At 50.4% G+C, this 21,945-nt stretch overlaps 1 protein-coding gene across 9 annotated transcripts in view; it reads left to right on the forward strand.

The window, feature by feature from the left end:
- LOC144600719 (muscleblind-like protein 3) overlaps positions 1-12,881 on the forward strand; it is a 49,680-nt gene extending 36,799 nt beyond the window's left edge. For 3 of the 9 annotated variants that reach the window (XR_013548174.1, XM_078412640.1, XM_078412642.1), the window contains 2 exons: positions 307-380; positions 4,943-12,881. Coding sequence is in view for 7 of the 9 variants with exons in the window: in XM_078412640.1 (XP_078268766.1) it covers positions 307-363 (57 nt within the window). In the remaining 2 variants the exon portion in view is untranslated. Of the gene's footprint in view, positions 1-306; positions 381-4,942 lie in introns of those variants that run through there. The other 6 variants (XR_013548175.1, XM_078412641.1, XM_078412639.1 and 3 more) reach the window with 5 other exon arrangements.
- Positions 12,882-21,945: the final 9,064 nt, after the last annotated feature.

Consider the following 21,945-nt stretch of genomic DNA (forward strand, 5'->3'; position numbering starts at 1 on the left):
CCTTCTTCAGACTGATCAGGGTCGAGACCCGAAACGTCACCCATTCCTTCTCTCCACAGGTGCTCCCTGACCCGCTGAGTTACTCCAGCACTTTGTGTCCACCTTCCATTTAAACCAACACCTGCTGTTTTCTTTCCTACTATAGTTTTCCTTCCCCCTCTATTGTTCTTAAAAACTGCTGGTTAATTCATTCACTGCATGTAAATGTTTATGTTACGTCAGCTGTTCATATCAATGTCGATATGTTCAGGATAAGTTGCTTATAAAAAAAGGTTGCATTTTAACCTGAAATCTCTTCCACCTTAGATGCCCATTTTATCAATTGATGACATCAGTAGCAACTTGTTTGTTACACAGATGTAGACCTTACAGATAGAACAGTAAGTCACTGTCCGTTACTCATGCAAACTAATTAGTTGCTGCCGGTGTCTAAACATGATGGAGTCATTCTCTCTGACAAAACCACGCTGCTCGGCTGAAGTGATGATGAGAATTAATGGCATGACCTTGCGTTCTGTAATCACGACAGCAAGGCAGTAAACACGGAAGCGGTCTTGTTCACCAATACATACAGTTGCAATATTTAGCTGGCTGATATTGTACCGCTGCTCAGCATTGTGTTATATTGATGTGAACTGCACTGTTCTGAAGTAATTGTGTACATTATGCTTTGAACACTCCTGCTTAAGCTCAGTGGCAGAATAAGTTCATAAATGTTAGGAGCAGAATTAGCCCATCAGGTCTAGACAATAGACAACAGGTGCAGGAGGAGGCCATTCGGCCCTTCGAGCCAGCACCACCATTCAATGTGATCATGGCTGATCATTCTCAATCAGTACCCCGTTCCTGCCTTCTCCCCATACCCCCTGACTCCGCTATCAAGAGCTCTATCTAGCTCCCTCTTGAATGCATTCAGATAAGAACCCCTCTCATCCTTCTAAATTCCAGTATATACAAGCCTAGTCGCTCCAGTCTTTCAACATACGACAGTCCCGCCATTCCGGGAATTAACCTAGTAAACATACGCTGCACGCCCTCAATAGCAAGAATGTCCTTCCTCAAATTTGGAGACCAAAACTACACATAGTACTCCAGGTGCGGTCTCACTAGGACCCTGGACAACTGCAGAAGGACCTCTTTGCTCCTATACTCAACTCCTCTTGTTATGAAGGCCAACATTCTATTGGCTTTCTTCACTGCCTGCTGTACCTGCATGCTTCCTTTCAGTGACTGATGCACTAGGACACCCAGATCTCGTTGTACGTCCCCTTTTCCTAACTTGACATAATTCAGATAATAATCTGCCTTCCTATTCTTACCACCAAAGTGGATAACCTCACACTTATCCACATTAAACTGCATCTGCCATGCATCCGCCCAATTACACAACCTGTCCAAGTCACCCTGCAACCTCATAGCATCTTCCTCACAGTTCACACTACCACCCAGCTTTGTGTCATCTGCAAATTTGCTAATGGTACTTTTAATCCCTTCATCCAAGTCATTAATGTATATTGTAAATAGCTGCGGTCCCAGCACCGAGCCTTGCGGTACCCCACTAGACACTGCCTGCCATTCTGAAAGGGACCCATTTATCCCCACTCTTTGCTTTCTGTTTGCCAACCAATTTTCTATCCATGTCAGTACCCTACCCCCAATACCATGTGCTTAACCTTCAATGAGCACCATCAAAACAACATTCATAAGTCATTTACATTTGCAAATTAGATGTTCTGTTTAGCCACATAACAACACTGACCAGGTCACATGAGAACACATTTCTTTGTTCTAATGAACGGATTCTCGACTCTGGGCCTGTATTCGCTGGAGTTTAGAAGAATGAGGGGGGATCTATTGTAAATAGCTGCGGTCCCAGCACCAAGCCTTGCGGTACCCCACCAGCCACTATTCTCCCATTCAATCATGGCTGATCTATCTCTCCTTCCTAACCCCATTCTCCTGCCTTATCCCCATAACCTCTGACACCCGTACTAATCAAGAATCTGTCTACCTCCGCCTTAAAAATGTCCACTGACTTGGTCTCCACAGCCGTCTGTGACAAAGAATCCCACAGCTTCACCACCCTCTGACTAAAGAATCTCTCTCAGCAGGAACTGAGAAGACCATAAAACATAGGGGCATAATTAAGCTGAAGACAGACACAAAATGCTGGAGTGCCTCAGCGGGTCAGGCAGCATGTCTGGAGAAAGGTAATAGGTGACGTTTTGAGTCGAGACCCTTCTTAGACAATAGACAATAGGTGCAGGAGGAGGCCATTCAGCCCTTCGAGCCAGCACCGCCATTCAATGTGATCATGGCTGATCATTCTCAATCAGTACCCCGTTCCTGCCTTCTCCCCATACCCCCTGACTCCGCTATCCTTAAGAGCTCTATCTAGCTCTCTCTTGAAAGCATTCAGAGAATTGGCCTCCACTGCCTTCTGAGGCAGAGAATTCCACAGATTTACAACTCTCTGACTGAAAAAGTTTTTCCTCATCTCAGTTCTAAATGGCCTACCCCATATTCTTAAACTGTGGTCCCTTGTTCTGGACTCCCCCAACATTGGGAACATGTTTCCTGCCTCTAACGTGTCCAACCCCTTAATAATCTTATACGTTTCGATAAGATCTCCTCTCATCCTTCTAAATTCCAGTTCCTTTCCTTTTCTCCAGAGATGCTGCCTGTCCTGCTGAGTTACTCTAGCATTTTGTGTCTATCATTGGTGTAAACCAGCATCTGCAGTTCCTTTCTACACAGCAGAGCTCGGCTATTCAGTCAACAGGTGGGAGTCTGGTCTGTGTGATGGCGTGGGCTACATCCACAACTCTCTGCATTTTATTTTGGTCTTGGAAGCGGCACGGTGGCGCAGCGGTAGAGTTGCCGCCTTACAGCGAATGCAGCGCCGGAGACTCAGGTTTGATCCTGACTACGGGCGCCGTCTGTACGGAGTTTGTACGTTCTCCCCGTGACCTGCGTGGGTTTTCCCCGAGATCTTCGGTTTCCTCCCACACTCCAAAGACGTGCAGGTTTGTAGGTTAATTGGCTGGGCAAATGCAAAAATTGTCCCTAGTGGGTGTAGGATAATGTTAGTGTGCGGGGATCGCTGGGCGGCGCGGACCCGGTGGGCCGAAGGGCCTGTTTCTGCGCTGTATCTCTAAATCTAAATCTAAATGGACAGGGCTGTTCCCAAACTCTCTAGTGCTGAAGCTTACTCCATCGCCCGAGTACTCGATGGCACTAGTATGGTGCTATGACTCTAGTACGTTATGACTAGCACTCTACGATGAGTACTCGATAACTCTAGTACTCTTTAATTAGTACTAATGATAGAGTCACATAGCATAGAAACAGGCCCTTCAGCCCAACTTGCTCTCACCAACCAACATGTCCTATCTACATGGGACACCAAAGAATTTCACAGATTCACCACCCTCTTACTATAGAAATTCCTCCTCATCTCCTTCCTAAAGGAACGTCCTTTAATTCTGAGGACCTCCAGTCCTAGACTCTCCCACTGGTGGAAACATCCTCTCCACATCCACTCTATCCAGGCCGCTCACTGTTCGGTAAGTTTCAAAAAGTTCTCCCTCAGTCTAAACTCCAGCGAGTACAGGCCCAGTGCCGACAAACGCTCATCCTATGTTAACCCACTCATTCCTGGGATCGTTCTTGTAAACCTCCTCTGGACCCTCTCCAGAGCCAGCACATCCTTCCTCAGATATGGGGCCCAAAACTGCTCACAATATTCCAAATGTGGCCTGACCAGCGCCTTATACAGCCTCAGCTTTACATCCCTTGTTTTTGTATACAAGTACTCTTAAAATAAATAATTTGCATTTGCCTTCCTTACTACCGATTCGACTTGCAGATTAACTTTATGGGAATCCTGCACCAGCACTCCCAAGTCCCTTAGCACCTCTGATTACCGGATTTTCTCCCCATTTAGAAAATAGTCTATGCCTTATTCTTTTGTGGAGCTGCTAGTAAGAATTTCCATGTTCTATCTGGGACGTATGACATTAAAACACTCTTGACTGATTCCCGGTGACTCTAGTGCTCTATAACTAGTACTCTAACTAGTACTCTATGACTAGTACTCTATGACTAGTACTCTATAACTAGTACTCTCTAATTAGTTCTCTATGACTAGTACTCTATGACTAGTACTCTATGACTAGTGCTCTATAACTAATACTAATTAGTACTCTATGACTAGTACTCTGACTAGTACTCTATGACTAGTACTCTATGACTAGTATATGAATCTAGTACTAAGATTAATGGTATAGAGTCATAGAGTCATAGTGTGATACAGTGTGGAAACAGGCCCTTCAGCCCAACACGCCCACACCGGCCAACAATGCCCCAGCTACCCAAGTCCCACCTGCCTGCGCTTGGTCCATATCCCTCCAAACCTGTCCTATCCGTGAACCTGTCCAACTGTTTCTTAAACAATGGGATTACGATGGTATGATAGTTCTTCCTCAATAACGCTGGTGGTGAAACATTGGGTGAGGTAGGGGGCGTTGCTGGGTGGGGCTGGATGTGATATCTGGGCAGGATCGTGTCTGCTGGATGTGATATCTGGGCAGGCCCGTGTCTGCTGGATGTGATATCTGGGCAGGCCCGTGTCTGCTGGATGTGATATCTGGGCAGGCCCGTGTCTGCTGGATGTGGTATCTGGGCAGGCCCGTGTCTGCTGGATGTGATATCTGGGCAGGATCGTGTCTGCTGGATGTGGTATCTGGGCAGGCCCGTGTCTGCTGGATGTGATATCTGGGCAGGCCCGTGTCTGCTGGATGTGATATCTGGGCAGGCCCGTGTCTGCTGGATGTGGTATCTGGGCAGGCCCGTGTCTGCTGGATGTGATATCTGGGCAGGACCATGTCTGTCTGTGCTGTGCTGCAGTGTCTAACTCTGATTCTTGTCCCTTGTGTGGCAGGGCATCAGGGCTGAAGTGATGGAGAGCAGTCTGGGGGAGTAGCGAGACATGTCCCGGGGCAACTGCACATGGCCTTTCTGTACATACTCCCATCATCCCCCTCCCACCTACTCCACAGTAAGCTACCACAACCAACATGCTAACCAAAACCAAAATGATGGGAATGTCAAGAAGAAAAAGGAAAAGCACTATAAAAATGTCCAGTATATTTACTGACTCCTGTTAGACACCACGTGTGTGTGTGTGTGTGTAGACACCACGTGTGTGTGTGTGTGTAGTAATCACATGCAGTGTGACACCACTTATATCTCATTGGTGTAATACATTTATAATCAATTCATGTTAATAGTGAAAAGCATTTTCAGCGTATAAAGACTGTCGGTTTAATGTATATTATCAATGGAAAATGTTTATCTGTCTCAGTTTTTATGTAAGAGTGTTATCTTAACTGAATGTTAAGTTTACATCAGAATTTTTTTTAAATAGTTTTGTTTTTAAGGCAATGTCTTTTGTGGAACAGCTTCGCACAGTAACTGCCTATTGATCACAACCTCTTTTTACGTCCTTATTACAAAGAAAATAACATGAATGTCAATGGGAAACAGGGCAAAAATAGCTGGAGCACAGAGCAAGCTTGCCTTTGTCTGTATCTCCCCTCGCCTTGACTACGAAATATCTAATTTCATCAACTTGTAAAACCTGCAGAGTTATGGCCATGTTTGGTACAGCAATACTATCAGTGTAAATATTGATGTATGCTTCAGCATAACACAGGTGGGGTCAAGCAGTCCTGATCAGAGAGACCGTGCCCGATCAACCACATTGGTACGGGTTTCAGAGGTTATGGGGAGAAGGCAGGAGAATGGGGTTAGGAGGGAGAGATAGATCAGCCATGATTGAATGGCGGAGTAGACTTGATGGGCCGAATGGCCTAATTCTACTCCTAATCCTTACGACCTTATGACATTAATGCTTGGCTCAAAAACATGCATGAAAGCAGTAATGTTAGGGGCAGGTAACTGCAGACCTGTGCCAGTTTATCACTGTCCTTGGTGAGATCCAGAGCTGTTGTGATGGCCAACACCAGAGACGATTGGCGTTGCTGCTAAAGGCTTGCTTGCTGCCGCTGATCTCTCTTTGTCCTGTGTTTCCTGGTGAACGGTTGTGATGAAGTGGGGCTGGTTATTGCGGAGAAGCCTTGCATGTGTTAGTGTGTAATCTCATGATAAAGCTGTTCACAACGACTTCCTTCTCATTGCAACTCAGTGCCTCGGATCAGACAGGTGAGTGTGGCGAGCCTGGACTGGTGTTGTTGTGGACTGACGCCCTGGTTTGTGAAGCTAGGCCAGGATGAGGAGGAGTTGAGGAGTTGTTTTCATTGTGATCCACCCTTCAGGAGATTTGGCTCTACCCGGTCTTTGATGGCATTGGCAAAGGGTGGATGAAGACCAAGCTGTGGCCGGGCAATGGGAATCCAGTCACGATGGACATTATCATGGGAATTCCCCGGTAACTAGGGTGGCCAACTCCCTCACTCCCAAATACGGGACAAGGTGACGTCACCGCCCCGTGCCCCACGTGACCTCACCCAGCCAGCGGCCACGTGCTCCTGCTCCGCCAATGGCGGCCGCCCGGGCCGGGAGGAGACGTCACCTTGTCCTGTATTTGGGAGTGAGATAGTTGGCGACTCTAGAGACAGGGGACCCATCCTGAGTCATACAACCCTGAGCTGCCCTCCATTAGATGCGGGTGAATGCCAGGTGCAGTCACCTTGTGCAGCGTCGAAGGCAATGCCATGAAAGAATGGGTTGTGCAAACCTTACTGCGCACCTCCACTGGTGTGCTCAGCTGCATGGTACCACTGGCGTTCTCAGCTGCATGGTACCACTGGCGTGCTCAGCTGCTTGGTACCACTGGCGTGCTCAGCTGCACGGTACCACTGGCGTGCTCAGCTGCATGGTACCACTGGCGTGCTCAGCTGCAGGGTACCACTGGCGTGCTCAGCTGCTTGGTACCACTGGCGTGCTCAGCTGCAGGGTACCACTGGCGTGCAGAGCTGCATGGTACCACTGGCGTGTCCAGCTGCATGGTACCACTGGCGTGCAGAGCTGCATGGTACCACTGGCGTGTCCAGCTGTAGGTGCAGGGTACCACTGCAGACGTGAAGCATCGGTTCTACCAGTGAGGTAAAGCAGGGAGGGAGGAGGTAGGCGCCATCTGAATGTTGGGGTGGGTAACTGGAACAGTCCACTGAAGACAATGTCTGTAATCAGCAAGTAACATTCTAACCACACAGTGCCAGGCGTGTCCAATACATGACCCCCCCCCCCCACCCTGGGCATTCAGCACCCAATCCCACCACCCACACCCTGGAGGGGGGGGGCATCATCACCATGGCGACGGGAACAGCCCAATGTCCATGGGGCACCTCATTCTCCACCGGTGACCGAGGAGGCCAAGTGAAAGCTGTCGGCTTTCTCCAGAGGAGATGAGCTCCACCCTCCTCGCTTGCACTGGCCCCCTGACTCAGTGGACATGTTTAAGGCAGAGAGTGATAGATGCTTGATTAGTGCGGGTGCCAGGGGTTATGGGGACAAGGCAGGGGAATGGGGTTAGGAGGGAGAGATAGATCAGCCATGATTGAATGGTGGAGTAGACTTGCTGGGCTGAATGGCCTCATTCTGCTACTATCACTTATTACCTTATGACAAATCCACACAGTATCCAGGGATGGGCACAGCCACCCACTGCCCCAACCACTGACTCCCTCCACCAGAGGGGGCTGTAGTGTGCAACATCCAACTCCAAGGGTCTCGGACAACGAGGTTGGAAACACCACTAGGGTTGCCAACGGCCCCATATTAGCCGGGACATCCCGCATATTGGGCTCAAGTGGTTTGTCCCGTACGGGACCGCCCTTGTCCCGTATTAGGCCCGGATGACACTGTAGGCCCGGACGCTGTAGGACCGGATACTGTAGGCCCAGACACTGTAGCCCGGGGGCCACTGTAGTCCCGGACAGTGTAGGTCCGGACAGTGTAGGTCCGGACAGTGTAGGTCCAGACAGTGTAGGCCCAGACACTGTAGCCCGGGCGCCGCTTAACAGAGGTTGCGTCCGCCATTGGTGGAGCAGGAGCACGTGGCCGCTGGCTGGGTGAGGTCACGTGGGGCGCGGGGCGGTGACGTCACCTTGTCCCTTGTTTGGGAGTGAGATAGTTGGCAAGCCCCAAACAGCACCATTACCACCACCCCTCCCTCCAAGTCCTGATTTAAACACTGGGAGAAACTGAAATGCCCGGACTCACCGCCAGATATACCGCACGCGCACACGCACACGCACACGCACACAGACACACACAGACATTAGACAGACACACACGCACTTCAGAGGTGGTTTCCCACCACTTTCCCAAGGGGGTAAGCGTTAGTGTAGTAAGTCCTGGTCTTACCAGGGACAACCACATCTCCTGGTCAAATATTAACAGTAGAACAATCCTTCGAACTGGCCTGCACATTTATAAAACTATCAGCCCCTCATTCACACTGCCACTTTCCACCAGCCCAAATGCAGGAGAATGTAAATTTGGAATTTTAAAATAATTTCCCGTCTCGAAGTTTAAAAAGGAAGGTGAGAGGTTTCCATCATCACGGAAGAGGGGCACGTTTAGAGTAGTTTATTGTCAGCTGCCACGGATGTTTGAACGTCGCTGGCAAGATACAAGAGAGAGATTCAAAAGGAACGTAATCTCCAGTAACTAGAGTCGCCAAATAAAGAGGAAAATGTGCAAAAATTGCCACTTTTAAAACCGCACTACAAGAAACAATATTAAATGTGCAATCAGTTATTCCAGTGATCTGTTTAACTAAAAAAATGGAAGTCGCCAGACTCTAAAAGTCATGAGCTCATGTGCATTGTTCATTATAGTCACATTATCTGAATGTGACTCTAAATATAAAAGGTTCCTGCTTCAAGGGACTGTTTGTTTGTACGACTGTTTGCTGAGCCTAGCGAGCCTCAGTTTCAGCCCTCGTCTTTATCACCAAAACATTTCTTTCACACCATCCATTAGCTTTTGTTTATCTTTTTGTTTAGTTCTCTCAGCCTTATGCAATTGATATGCAAGAAATGCTTAGCCTTGGATGAGACGGGTCACGCAAGGATAAAGTGGGAAGAAGGTAGAAAGGGCAGGAGCAGGGAATTCTCTAGTTAGGCTGCATCCACGTCATCACCTCCCATCTTTTCATGCATCGCAAAGCTCGGCTAACACGAGTAATCAGAAGCTGCTTTTAAGTGTGTGGGATGCTGGTTTACACCCAAGGTAGACACAAAATGCTGAATAACTCAGCAGGACAGGCAGCATCTCTGGAAAGAAGAAATGGGTGACGTTTTGGGTCGAGACCCTTCTCAGTCTGAAGAAGGGTCTCGACCCGAAGCATTACCCATTTCTTCTCTCCAGAGATGCTGCCTGACCCGCTGAGTTACTCCAGCACTCTGTGTCTACCTTGGGTGCTTTAAAGCCAGTGAAATGGTTGTATTAATTGGGACAGTCATTGTTTACCAGCCATACGTTCCATTAACGACTTAGGACATGTAGTTTGCAGGGGTCTGTTGGACAATCTGACAGGACTGTACTGTACTAAAATTCTTCACCAGTGTGTTTCACAGTAATGCATGCTAAAAGATTGCAAAGTTTCATTCCTCCCAGAGGAATCAGCGAGATAATAACATAATGACATCGCCTGTAAAAGGCCTTAGTTACTATAATGGTTTTAAAACAATATAATCTTAGTTTGAGCCAATAATCTAAATGTAAGTACATAACAGCACATACTATAGTCTTGGTGGTAAGACTCAAATCAACATTTTATTTCACTTTCTAACCCTTGATTGCTGTGGTTTCTCCATTGTTTTCGTTGACCATTTAGTTTTAATTACAGTCAATCAGGAACTAACAATTGAAATCTGAGGGACTGTTAGAAGAAGTTTGGTTTTAACATTTGTATTTGAAAACATTTATTAATTCATTAAAAGTCATTTATTTTAGTGCTAATCTTCACTGGGGTATGGTGAAAGTTTCATACACAATACATACCCAGGTTATGTAGTTTACATTTTAGAACAAAATTAACTTTGTAACTCTGGACAATGATAGACTCATTGTTAATACTAATTATGATGTTGAGTTGTTGTTATGGCAACTAATCTACAACATGGCTACCTTTGTATAAATTATTTGTGAATTTTCACTTGTAATTTTAAAAAAAAATGTACATCATCGTGGACTTAAAGAATGGTACTGTTAGACACACTCAGGCAACAAGAAATGTTATCCTTTGACTTTCTTCAATTCCCAAAGTTCCACTCGAAAAGTACGCGACCTGGATCTGTGTCTGTACATTTTAATACTCAGTCAAAAAGGTTTTACAACTTGTCGACTTAGAACGGGCTTTTATAACTTGGAAGTATGGTGTAATGTAAACAGGAACTCTGGATTGCTGCAGTTTAACTGATTGACCTGTTCGTGTGTGACTGTGTGTGACACATCTTTTTTTGCACTTATGTACATAGTTATTGAAAGAAAAATTCAGATCTTATTTTGAATTTTAAAAAAAGATTGTGATAAATACGGGAAAGTTTGTAACGGTAAATCAGTTTGGCATTGGTAAAGGTTTTTGGGGGGTAAAAATAGGAAAGGAGGAAATGGTTTTTTGCTATAAACACGTGTCGCGAGCATGGTGATTCTGCGCTGTTATGGAAAGCTTTGTAGTTGTGCCATAGCTTAACTGTGTAATGAACGGATCAAGGAGTAACGGTCAGCTGCCCGGTGTAATCCTACCGTCAAAATTCTCTAAACTGTCAAACAATCAAAACTAATTTGCTATCCACATGCAAAAGAAACAGGGAAGAAACGGAGTCATGTCACACTGATCTGGAAGGTCCAAGTTCTACAATACTGTACACAGATATCTCTTGACAGCCGAAGCCTTTTGATTTTATTGCCATGGCCTGCTTTTTTGGTACCAGCTGAGGGGAGACACTTCGCAATGGGACCTGTGTGTTGTTCACTTCAGGGACATTTTATTGCCACATAGAATTAGTCCTGGGGGACTCCCCTGAAACTCCAGCTGATTGGAAATCTCTGACGTGAGTGAGTGTGTGTGAGCGAGTGGGTGTGAGTGTGTGTGAGTGAGTGTGTGTGAATGTGAGTGTGAGTGAGTGCGTGTGAGTGTGTGTGTGAGTGAGTGCGAGTGAGTGTGTGTGAGTGTGTATGTGGGTGTGGGTGTGGGTGTGTGTGAGAGCAAGTATGTGTGTGAGTGAGACAGAGAGAGAGAGAGGGGTCAGAGTATGATTACAAGCACCCCTCCCCGCCTCTCCCAGCCCTGCGTGCCAGAACCGTCTCTGCCCCCGTCTCTGCCCCGCTGTGAATGTCACAGGTCCCCACACGTCCCCCACACCCACAGGTCCCCACACCCACAGGTCCCCCACACCCACAGGTCCCCCACACCCACACGTCCCCCACACCCACAGGTCCCCACACCCCACACGTCCCCCACACCCACAGGTCCCCACACCCACAGGTCCCCACACCCCACACGTCCCCCACACCCCACACGTCCCCCACACCCACAGGTCCCCACACCCACACGTCCCCCACACCCCACACGTCCCCCACACCCACAGGTCCCCCACACCCACAGGTCCCCCACACACCACACGTCCCCCACACCCACAGGTCCCCCACACCCACAGGTCCCCCACACCCACACGTCCCCCACACCCCACACGTCCCCCACACCCACAGGTCCCCCACACCCACACGTCCCCCACACCCACAGGTCCCCACACCCACAGGTCCCCACACCCCACACGTCCCCCACACCCACAGGTCCCCACACCCACAGGTCCCCCACACCCACAGGTCCCCCACACCCCACACGTCCCCCACACACACACATCCCCCACACACCACACGTCCCCCACACCCCACACGTCCCCCACACACACACATCCCCCACACCCCACACGTCCCCCACACCCACAGGTCCCCCACACACACACATCCCCCACACACCACACGTCCCCCACACCCCACACGTCCCCCACACACACACATCCCCCACACCCCACACGTCCCCCACACCCACACGTCCCCCACACCCACAGGTCCCCCACACCCCACACGTCCCCCACACCCACACGTCCCCCACACCCACAGGTCCCCCACACACACACGTCCCCCACACCCACAGGTCCCCCACACCCACAGGTCCCCACACCCACAGGTCCCCACACCCACACGTCCCCCACACCCCACACGTCCCCCACACCCACAGGTCCCCACACCCACAGGTCCCCACACCCACAGGTCCCCACACCCACACGTCCCCCACACCCCACACGTCCCCCACACCCACAGGTCCCCCACACCCACAGGTCCCCCACACCCACAGGTCCCCCACACCCCACACGTCCCCCACACCCACAGGTCCCCACACCCCACACGTCCCCACACCCACAGGTCCCCCACACACACACGTCCCCCACACCCACAGGTCCCCACACCCCACACGTCCCCCACACCCACAGGTCCCCCACACCCACAGGTCCCCCACACCCACAGGTCCCCACACCCCACACGTCCCCCACACCCACAGGTCCCCCACACCCACAGGTCCCCCACACCCCACACGTCCCCCACACCCACAGGTCCCCACACCCACAGGTCCCCACACCCCACACAACGTGAAGCTGTCCATCCCCTCAGCTGCTACAAGCAAAACAGTAGCTTTGAATTTATTTTCTCTTTAGATTGCTGCCAGATTAGTTTGATGTAGTGCTTGTCTGTGCTTTAGATACGATGTGCTGTATGCTACATATTTCAGTATTTTACCTTTTGCCATTGATTAATTTCTGACCTTTTAAAAAAAATAAAGTGCTTAAAATGGTTAGCTGTGTGTGTTAATTCTGCGCTCGCTGACTCACAGCGTTCAAAATCATTCTTCCTCGCCCTGGCTCATCCGTCGCACCTGAGGTATCGCCATAAAATGCAAGGTCACAGTCTTTGTCCCCAGGGGACCGGGGCAGGTGGGCAGAGGTCCCACAGTCTTTGTCCCCAGGGGACCGGGGCAGGGACCGGGGCAGTTGGGCAGAGGTCCCACAGTCTTTGTCCCCAGGGGACCGGGGCAGTTGGGCAGAGGTCAGCGTCGCCAACTGTCCCGTATTAGCCAGGACATCCCGCATATTGGGCTAAACTACTTTGTTGCGTACGGGACCGCCCTTATCCCGTATTAGGCCCGCGGGGCACTGTAGGCCCGGATGCTGTAGGTCCAGATAGTGTAGGTCCGGACAGTCTAGATCCAGACAGTGTAAGCCTGGACAGTGTAGGCCTGGTCGCTGTAGGCCCGGACAGTGTAGGTCCGGACAGTGTTGGGCCGGACACTCTAGGCCTGGACAGTGTAGGCCCGGACAGTGTAGGCCCGGACAGTGAAGGTCCGGACAGTGTAGGTCCGGACACTGTAGGCCCGAAGGCCCGGGTGTCGCCTAACGGAGGTTGCCTAGCAACCGACCTCCCGGCCTGGGCGGCCGCCATTGGTGGAGCGGGAGCATGTAGCCGGCCACTGGCTTGGTGAGGTCACGTCACCTTGTCCCTTGTTTGGGAGTGAGGAAGTTGGCACCCCTAGTTGGAGCTGGTAGGGCCTTTTTCTGTGCTGGGTGACATTGAAGTGAACCAAATGGCCAGTTTACGCATCGTCTTGCAGCCGCGCTGGTCTGCAAACACTACTGTCCACCATCACTGCACTGGTCTCAGTGGGAACAACATGTCTTGTTATCCCAAATGGTTCCAGCCTCAGCAGCAACTTTGTCAAACACGGTTCTCATTCGTCCCTCGAGACTGGGAGCCTACAACATCAAACATTCACCTCACGCTGAGCATTAAACATCTGGGAAAACAGCTGGACCATCAGAATGGTTCATATCTGGATTTTGTTTTAAACCTCTGCAAACCTTCAATTGATTCTCCAGACATTCGTCCATCAGTCGCCCTGACAATGATCAACATGGACACAGGCTCTTCGGCCCAACTCCATGCTGACCCACATGCCCCATCTAAGCTAGTTTTAAGTTGCTGCATCTTGTCCATCTCTCTCTAAACCTTTCCTGCCCATGCACCTGTCCAAGTGTCCTTTAAATGCTAACTCTGAATCAGGCTGCCACCATCTCTGTATGGGATTAGACCCACAGAGGAGAATCAAACCTGCGTCTCAGAGACCTGAACTGTGCTGAAGTTGTCATCAAGGTTCTCATCGACGATGTACCTCCTGCGGCAATCTGCCACAGGCAATGATGGTCCAATTCTATACTGCTATCATTGAGTCTGTCCTCACCTTCTCCATCATGGTGTGGTTTGGCTCAACCACCAAGCATGACATCCGGAGGCTGCAACGGATCATTCGCACAGCTGAGAAGGTTGTTGGCTGCAACCTTCCCCCCATTGACGAACTGTACACTGCAAGGGCCAGGAAGCGAGCGGGCAAGATCATCTCTGACCCCTCTGACCCTGGCCACAAACTCTGAAACACTTCCCTCTGGAAGGCGACTCCGGACTGTCAAAGCAGCCACAGCCAGACATGAAAACAACTTTTCTCCACGAACAGTAGCTCAACTCAATAACCAAAAGCCTGTCGTCTCTTTTTGCTCTGGTTTATTTCACTCACATGTTTAAACCATAGTGTTGTAGTCTTAATGTTTTTATGTTTTATGCTTTATTCTTAATCGTTTACTGTATGTTCGTGTTGTTACTTGTGAGCGGAGCACCAAGGCACATTCCTTGTACGTGCACATACTTGGCCAATAAACTTATTCATCTTCTTCTGAGGTGGTTATTTCTCTGACTCTAGTTAGAGTTATCTAACTCTTTGCTTCTGAACCTGGAAGGAGTACAGGGAGGATTTATGATGGTGTTGCTCGGACTCCAAGGCCTGTACAATCTCCACACAGACAACACCGGAGGTTGGCATTCAACCCGGGTCTCTGGCGTTGAACCAGGGTCTCTGTCGTTGTGAGCAATCAGCTCAGCCCACTGTGCTACCCATGTTTGATGAGCTCTGCCCGCTCAAACCTCACATTCAACATTTAAGGGCGGCACGGTGGCGCAGCGGTAGAGTTGCTGCCTTACAGCGAATGCAGCGCCGGAGACCCGGGTTCCATCCCGACTACGGGCGCTGTCTGTACGGAGTTTGTGCGCTCTCCCCGTGACCTGCGTGGGTTTTCTCCGAGATCTTCAGTTTCCTCCCACACTCCAAAGGTGTGTAGGTTAATTGGCTTGGCAAATGTAAACATTGTCCCTAGTGGGCAGGTACATGGATAGGACAGGTTTAGAGGGATATGGACCAAATGCAGGCAAATGGAACTAGCTTAGATGGTCGGCATGGATGGGCCAAAGGACCGACCTCTGTATGTGCTGTCGGACTATCATTGAAGGTCGGCATGGTCCTGGGATAAAGATAGGATGGTCAAAGAACTCAGAAATTGAAGGGAGCAGATATCATAGTCATGCATCATACAGCATGCAAACAGGCCCTTCGGCCCAACTTGCCCATGCTGACCAACATGTCCCAGCTACACTAGTCCCACCTGCCTGCGTTTGGCTCATATTCCTCTAAACCTGTCCTATCTATGTACTTGTCTAAATGTTTTTCTTAAATGTTGCAATAGTCCCAGCCTCAACTACCTCCTCTGGCAGCTTGTTCCATACACACCCTTTGTGTAAAAAAGTTACCCCTGAGATAAATCTTTCCCCTCTCATCTTAAACCTATGCCCTCTGGTTCTCAATTCCCCTACTCTGGGCAAGAGACTCTGTGCATCTACCCGATCTATTCCTCTCATACATTTATACACCTCTATAGGAGGGCCTATTTCCGCACTGTATCTCTAAACTAAATTAAACCTCTATAAGATCACCCCTCGTCTTCCTGCGCTCTAAGCAATAGAGTCCCAGCCTACTCAACCTCTCCCTATAGGCCAGACCGTCTAGTCCAGACACCATCCTCTAACCTTTCCAGCTTGACAACATCTTTCCTATAACACGGTGCCCAGAACTGAACACAATATTCTAAATGTGGCCTCACCAACATCTTATACAACTGCAACATCACCTCCCAACTTCTATATTCAATAACCACCCAACTAGGGTTGCCAACTTCCTCACTCCCAAATAAGGGACAAAGGGTGACGTCACCGCCCCGCGCCCCACGTGACCTCACACAGCCAGCGGCCATGTGCTCCCGCTCCACCAATGGCGGCCGCCCGGGCCGGGCGGTGGATTGCTACGCAACCTCTGTTAAGCGGCGCCCGGGCCTCCGGGCCTACACTGTGCGGGCCTAGAGCACCCCCCAGGCCTACAGTGTCCAGGCCTGCAGTGTCCGGGCCTACAGTGTCCGGGCCTACAGTGTCCGGGCCTACAGTGTCCGGGCCTACAGTGTCCGGGCCTACAGTGTCCGGGCCTACAGTGTCCGGGCCTACAGCACCCCCCGGGCCTACAGCACCCCCCGGGCCTACAGCACCCCCGGGCCTACAGCACCCCCTGGGCCTACAGTGTCCGGGCCTACAGTGTCCGGGCCTACAGCACCCCTGGGCCTACAGCACCCCTGGGCCTACAGTGCCCGGGCCTACAGTGCCCGGGCCTACAGCACCCCCCGGGCCTACAGCACCCCCCGGGCCTACAGCACCCCCCGGGCCTACAGTGTCCGGGCCTACAGTGTCCGGGCCTACAGCACCCCTGGGCCTACAGTGTCCGGGCCTACAGTGTCCGGGCCTACAGCACCCACCGGGCCATTATAGGGGAAGTCGGGGCTAATATGGGACAGTCGGCAACCCTACTCCCAACGCTAGTCCTGGTGAGCATATCACTGAATCGTGGCCATGTTCAGTAGACCGTGGAGCACCGTGCCTGTTCCACTGCGGCCTGTAATTCTTTGTGCCCAGGAGCTGACGAGCTACTTGATGCATGAACCCTCAAGGTAGGTGCAACTGGGCACTCTGCTGGCCAGAGGAGATTGGGCAGCTGTGTGGCATCGTTGACAGACCTCCAGCGACCCAGGTTCAATGCTGGCCTGCGGAGTCTGCACGCTCTCCCTGCGATTTCTCCCATTTACCCTCGACGCTACGGTTTTCTCCCGTGTCCCAAAGAAGCCTGCGTCAGCGAGCTGATGATACGTCTGAGCCATGTCCCTCTGCAAGAACATAGGAACATACTGTGCAGGAACAGGCCAATTAGGATTCTGGAGAGAAGACAGGTAAATGGGTTAGGTGGGAGAGGTCGATCAGTCGTGGTTGAATGGCGGAGTAGACTTGATGGGCCGAATGGCCTAATTCTGCTCCTATCACTTATGAACTTCTGATGGCCCTTCAGGCCATAATGTCTGTGCTGAATGATGCCAAGACCAACTCTTATCTGCCTACAATAACCCATAGCCCCCCCATTCCCTGCATATCCGAGCCTATCCAAAACTCTATTAAACACCACTATCCGAACTGCCTCCACCACCACCCTCAACCATATGAACAGAATTGGAAACAGCAGATGGAACATTCTAGATTCTGCACAAATATATAGGTTATTTGGTTGCTGTAAATTTTTAGTTGAGTTTTTTTAGTTTAGAGATACAGCGTGGAAACAGGCCCTTCGGCCCACCGTGTCCGCGCCGACCAGCGATCCCCGCACACTAACACTATCCTACACACACTCAGCACAATTTTTACATTTATACCAAGCCAATTAACCTACAAACCTGCACTCCTTTGGAGTGTGGGAGGAAACCGAAGATCTCGGAGAAAACCCACGCAGGTCTCGGGGAGAACGTACAAACTCCGTACAGACGGCGCCCGTAGAGGGGATGGAACCTGGGTCTCCAGTCGCATTGGAGTGGGGAGGGTTGATGGGGAGAATGAGCTACTGGGATAATTCTGCTGGAGGGAGATTATTTTGGAAGCAGGTATGATCTCAGGACACCCTTGCCTGAACTCTCTTGCCCTGCTCATGGTACAAGTGCAACCCACCACCAGTTCTCTCCTTGGTGTCTGAAACTAAATCCCAGCCTCCCCACAGCCCTGCTCCTCCCTACTTACACAAGCTCCTGACTGGACCCCTTTAATACCCTGTGTCTGCATTTCAACCTCCTCTCCATCTCTGCACCCTGTCTGGCCAATATAATCTATCAGACATCCCGTAAATTGGGCTAAATTGGTTTGTCCCGTACGGGACCGCCCTTGTCCCGTATTTTGTAGGATTGCCAACTTCCTCACTCCAAAATACCGGACAAAGGCCACGTGCTCCCGCTCCACCAATGGCGGCCGCCCGAGCCGGCAGGTGACGTCACCTTGTCCCGTATTTGGGAGCGAGGAAGTTGGCGATCCTAGTTCCAAATGTCCTCATGACTCAGAAAATGCCCAATCACTCCATGTGTATCAGATCTTGAGGGGAACAGGCAGGGTGAATGTACAGCCTTTTACCCAGAGTAGATGAATCAAGTACCAGAGGACATGGGTTTAAGGTGAGGGGGGGAAAATATTTAATAGGAGAAGGTGAAAAGATTTAATAGGAATCCGAGGGGTAACTTTTTCACACAGAAGGGTGGTGGGTTGGTGAACAAGCTGCCAGGGGAGGTAGTTGAGGCTGGGACTATCCTATCGTTTAAGAAACAGTTGGACAGGTACATGGACAGGACAGGTTTGGAGGGATATGGACCAAGCGCAGGCATGTGGGAATAGTGTAGCTGGGATATTATTGGCCGTTGTGGGCGAGTTGGGCCGAAGGGCCTGTTTCCATACCGTATCACTCTATGACTATGACTCTAGGAACTAGAGGGGTAACTTTTTTACACAGAGGGTGGTGGGTGTATGGAACGAGCTGCCAGAGGAGGTAGCTGAGGTGGGTACTATAACAACATTTGAACAGGTACATAGATATCAACGATTAAGGAGGGTATGAGCCAAACGTGGGCAGATGAGTAGTGTAGATGGGGCATTGTGGTTGGCATGGGCATGTTGGGCCGAAGGGCCTGTTTCTGTGCTGTCTCACTCTATTTCAGAACAGTCGCATTGTCCTCGCAGATGTATTCGGCTTGGGACCTTGCTTCCGTTGCCCGCACACACTGGTCTGTACCCCCGATGTTGGTCAGTGTGTGGGCCGGGTGTTTGGGGCGAGCTTGGGCCGGCTGGGGTCCCGAAGGTTGCCTCAGTCACTCAGCGCAGTGGGTGCTCTGTCCTCTGCTGCTCCCTGCTGGTCTCTGCCGGTTCCTGCGGTCTAAACAAAGGAGGTCAACAAACATCCACCAGACTGTCAGGGGTGAAGGAATCGAGGGCCGTGGGGGACAAAGCAGGAACGGGGCACTGATATTGGATGATCAGCCGCGATCATATTCACCAGATTGATCCCCGGGATGGCGGGACTGTCATATGAGGAAAAATTGGAAAGACTAGGCTTGTATTCACTGCAGTTTAGAAGGATGAGAGGGGGATCTTTAGATTTTGTTTTTAGATTTAGAGATACAGCGCAGAAACAGGCCCTTCGGCCCACCGGGTCCGTGCCGCCCAGCGATCCCCGCACACTAACACTATCCTACACACACTAGGGACATTTTTTACATTTGCCCAGCCAATTAACTTACATACCTACACGCCTTTGGAGTGTGGGAGGAAACCGAAGATCTCGGAGAAAACCCACGCAGGTCACGGGGAGAACGTACAAACTCCGTACAGACGGCGCCCGTAGTCAGGTTGGAACCCGGGTCTCCGGTGCTGCATTCGCTGTAAGGCAGCAACTCTACCGCTGCACCACCTTACAGCCATCTTATAGAAACATGTAAAATTACAAAAGGACTGGACAAGCTAGACGCAGGAAAAATGTTCCCAATGTTGGGCGAGTCCAGAACCATGGGCCACAGTCTTAGAATAAAGGGGAGGCCATTTAAAACTGAGGTGAGAAGGAACCTTTTTACCCAGAGAGTTGTGAATTTGTGGAAGTCTCTGCCACAGAGGGCAGTGGAGGCCAAATCACTGGATAGATTTAAGAGAGAGTTAGATAGAGCTCTAGGGGCTAGTGGAATCAAGGGATATGGGGAGAAGGCAGGCACGGGTTACTGATTGTGGATGATCAGCCATGATCACAATGAATGGCGGTGCTGGCTGGAAGATGCGAATGGCCTCCTCCTGCACCTATTGTCTATGTTTCTGTGTTTCTAGACCAAACGTAGACTTGGCGCCCGTTCCACTGGACATTTACGCTCTGTCTGCTCGGCCTACGTGATCTCCTGGTTGCCACCCATTTCATCTTGCCCTCCCGTCCCCACACTGACCTTTTCTGTCCTGGGCCTCCTCCATTGCTAGAGTGAGGCCACACACACATCGGAGGAACAGCGCCTCATATTCCACTTGGGCAGCTCACGCCAACGACATGAACATTGATTCAGTTGGCAAAGGACCTGTTTCTATGCTGTATGTCTGAAAACAACTGCCCTGGGTCTAAGGAGATAGCATTGCCACTGACATACATCGCTGAGCCAAAACATTATGACCACCTGCCTGATATGCCTTCGTTGCCCTCGCGCATCGATGAGCCTTGGGCACCCAACACCCTGCCTGTCGCCGGTTTGTGGTTTGTCCCTCCTCGGACCACTGTCGGTCGGTACTCACCACTGCTGACCGGGAGCACCCCACAAGCCTTGCCATTTCACAGATGCTCTGACCCAGTCGTCTGGCCCATAACAATTTGGCCCTTGTCAAAGTCGCTCAGGTCTTTACTCCTGCCCATTTCTCCTGCATCAAACACGTCAACTTCAAGAACTGACTGTTCACTTGCTGCCTAATATATCCCACCCCTTGACAGGTGCCATTGTAACACGATCATCAATGTTATTCACTTCACCTGTCAGTGGTCATAATGTTTTGGCTGATCAGTGTAGAACATGCAACAGGACAGGAACAGGCCCCTTGGCCCACGATGTCTACATTGAACATAATGCCAGGTTAATCTAAACTCCTTGCGTATCCATGTACCTATGTAAAAAGCTTCTTAAACACCACAATCGCATCTGCTTCCATCACCACCACTGGCAGCACGTTCCACCCACCCACCTTCCTCTGGGAAAAAGAACTTGCCCAGCACATCTCCTCTAAACTTTGCCCCTCTCACCTTAAAGCTATGCCCTATTTGACATTTCCAGCCTGAGAAGAAACATCTGAATGTTTACCTTATTTGTGCCTTAATGTTACACACTTCTATCAGGTCCCCCAAAACAATCCCAGTTTCTCCAACCTCTCCTTGCAGCTAACGCCCTCTATTCCAGGCAGCATTCTGGTAGACCACTCCTCTCCAAAGCCTTCACCTCCCCTCTGTTTAGACAACCAGAACTGCCGTGAATAACGAATGCACTCTAGACTTTGGAAAACAGTGAACACAAGGTGTTTGCACAAGAAACTGCAGATGCAGGTTTACCAATAAAGAGACAGAGTGCTGGAGTAACTCAGCAAGTCAGGCAGCATCTCTGGAGAACATGGGTAGGTGACGTTTCGGGTCGAGACCCTTCCTGAAATATCACGCAGCCATGTTCTCCACGGATGCTGCCTGATCCGCTGAGTTACTCCAGCACTCTGTGAAACGTCACCTATCCATGTTCTCCACAGATGCTGCCTGACCCACTGAGTTACTCCAGCACTCTGTGAAACGTCACCTATCCATGTTCTCCACAGATGCTGCCTGACCCACTGAGTTACTCCAGCACTCTGTCTTTTTTTCAAGCAGGTTTATGGTGACCAGCAGGGCAGAAGCACCCACACCCTGCCCATGCCCAGTTTATTCTATTTTGTGAGAGAGCGCGAGTGCTGAGATTGCAGATTGCAGATTCTACCAACATCCAAAGAATAAAATCCCATGTCAGATCACGGAGCCTGTGGGAAGTGTGCGTGTGGAGGGGGGGAGAGTGGGACCTTGCACTGATTGTA

This window comes from Rhinoraja longicauda, chromosome 15, assembly GCF_053455715.1.
Source record: "Rhinoraja longicauda isolate Sanriku21f chromosome 15, sRhiLon1.1, whole genome shotgun sequence".
In the NCBI taxonomy this organism is placed as follows: Eukaryota; Metazoa; Chordata; class Chondrichthyes; order Rajiformes; family Arhynchobatidae; genus Rhinoraja; species Rhinoraja longicauda.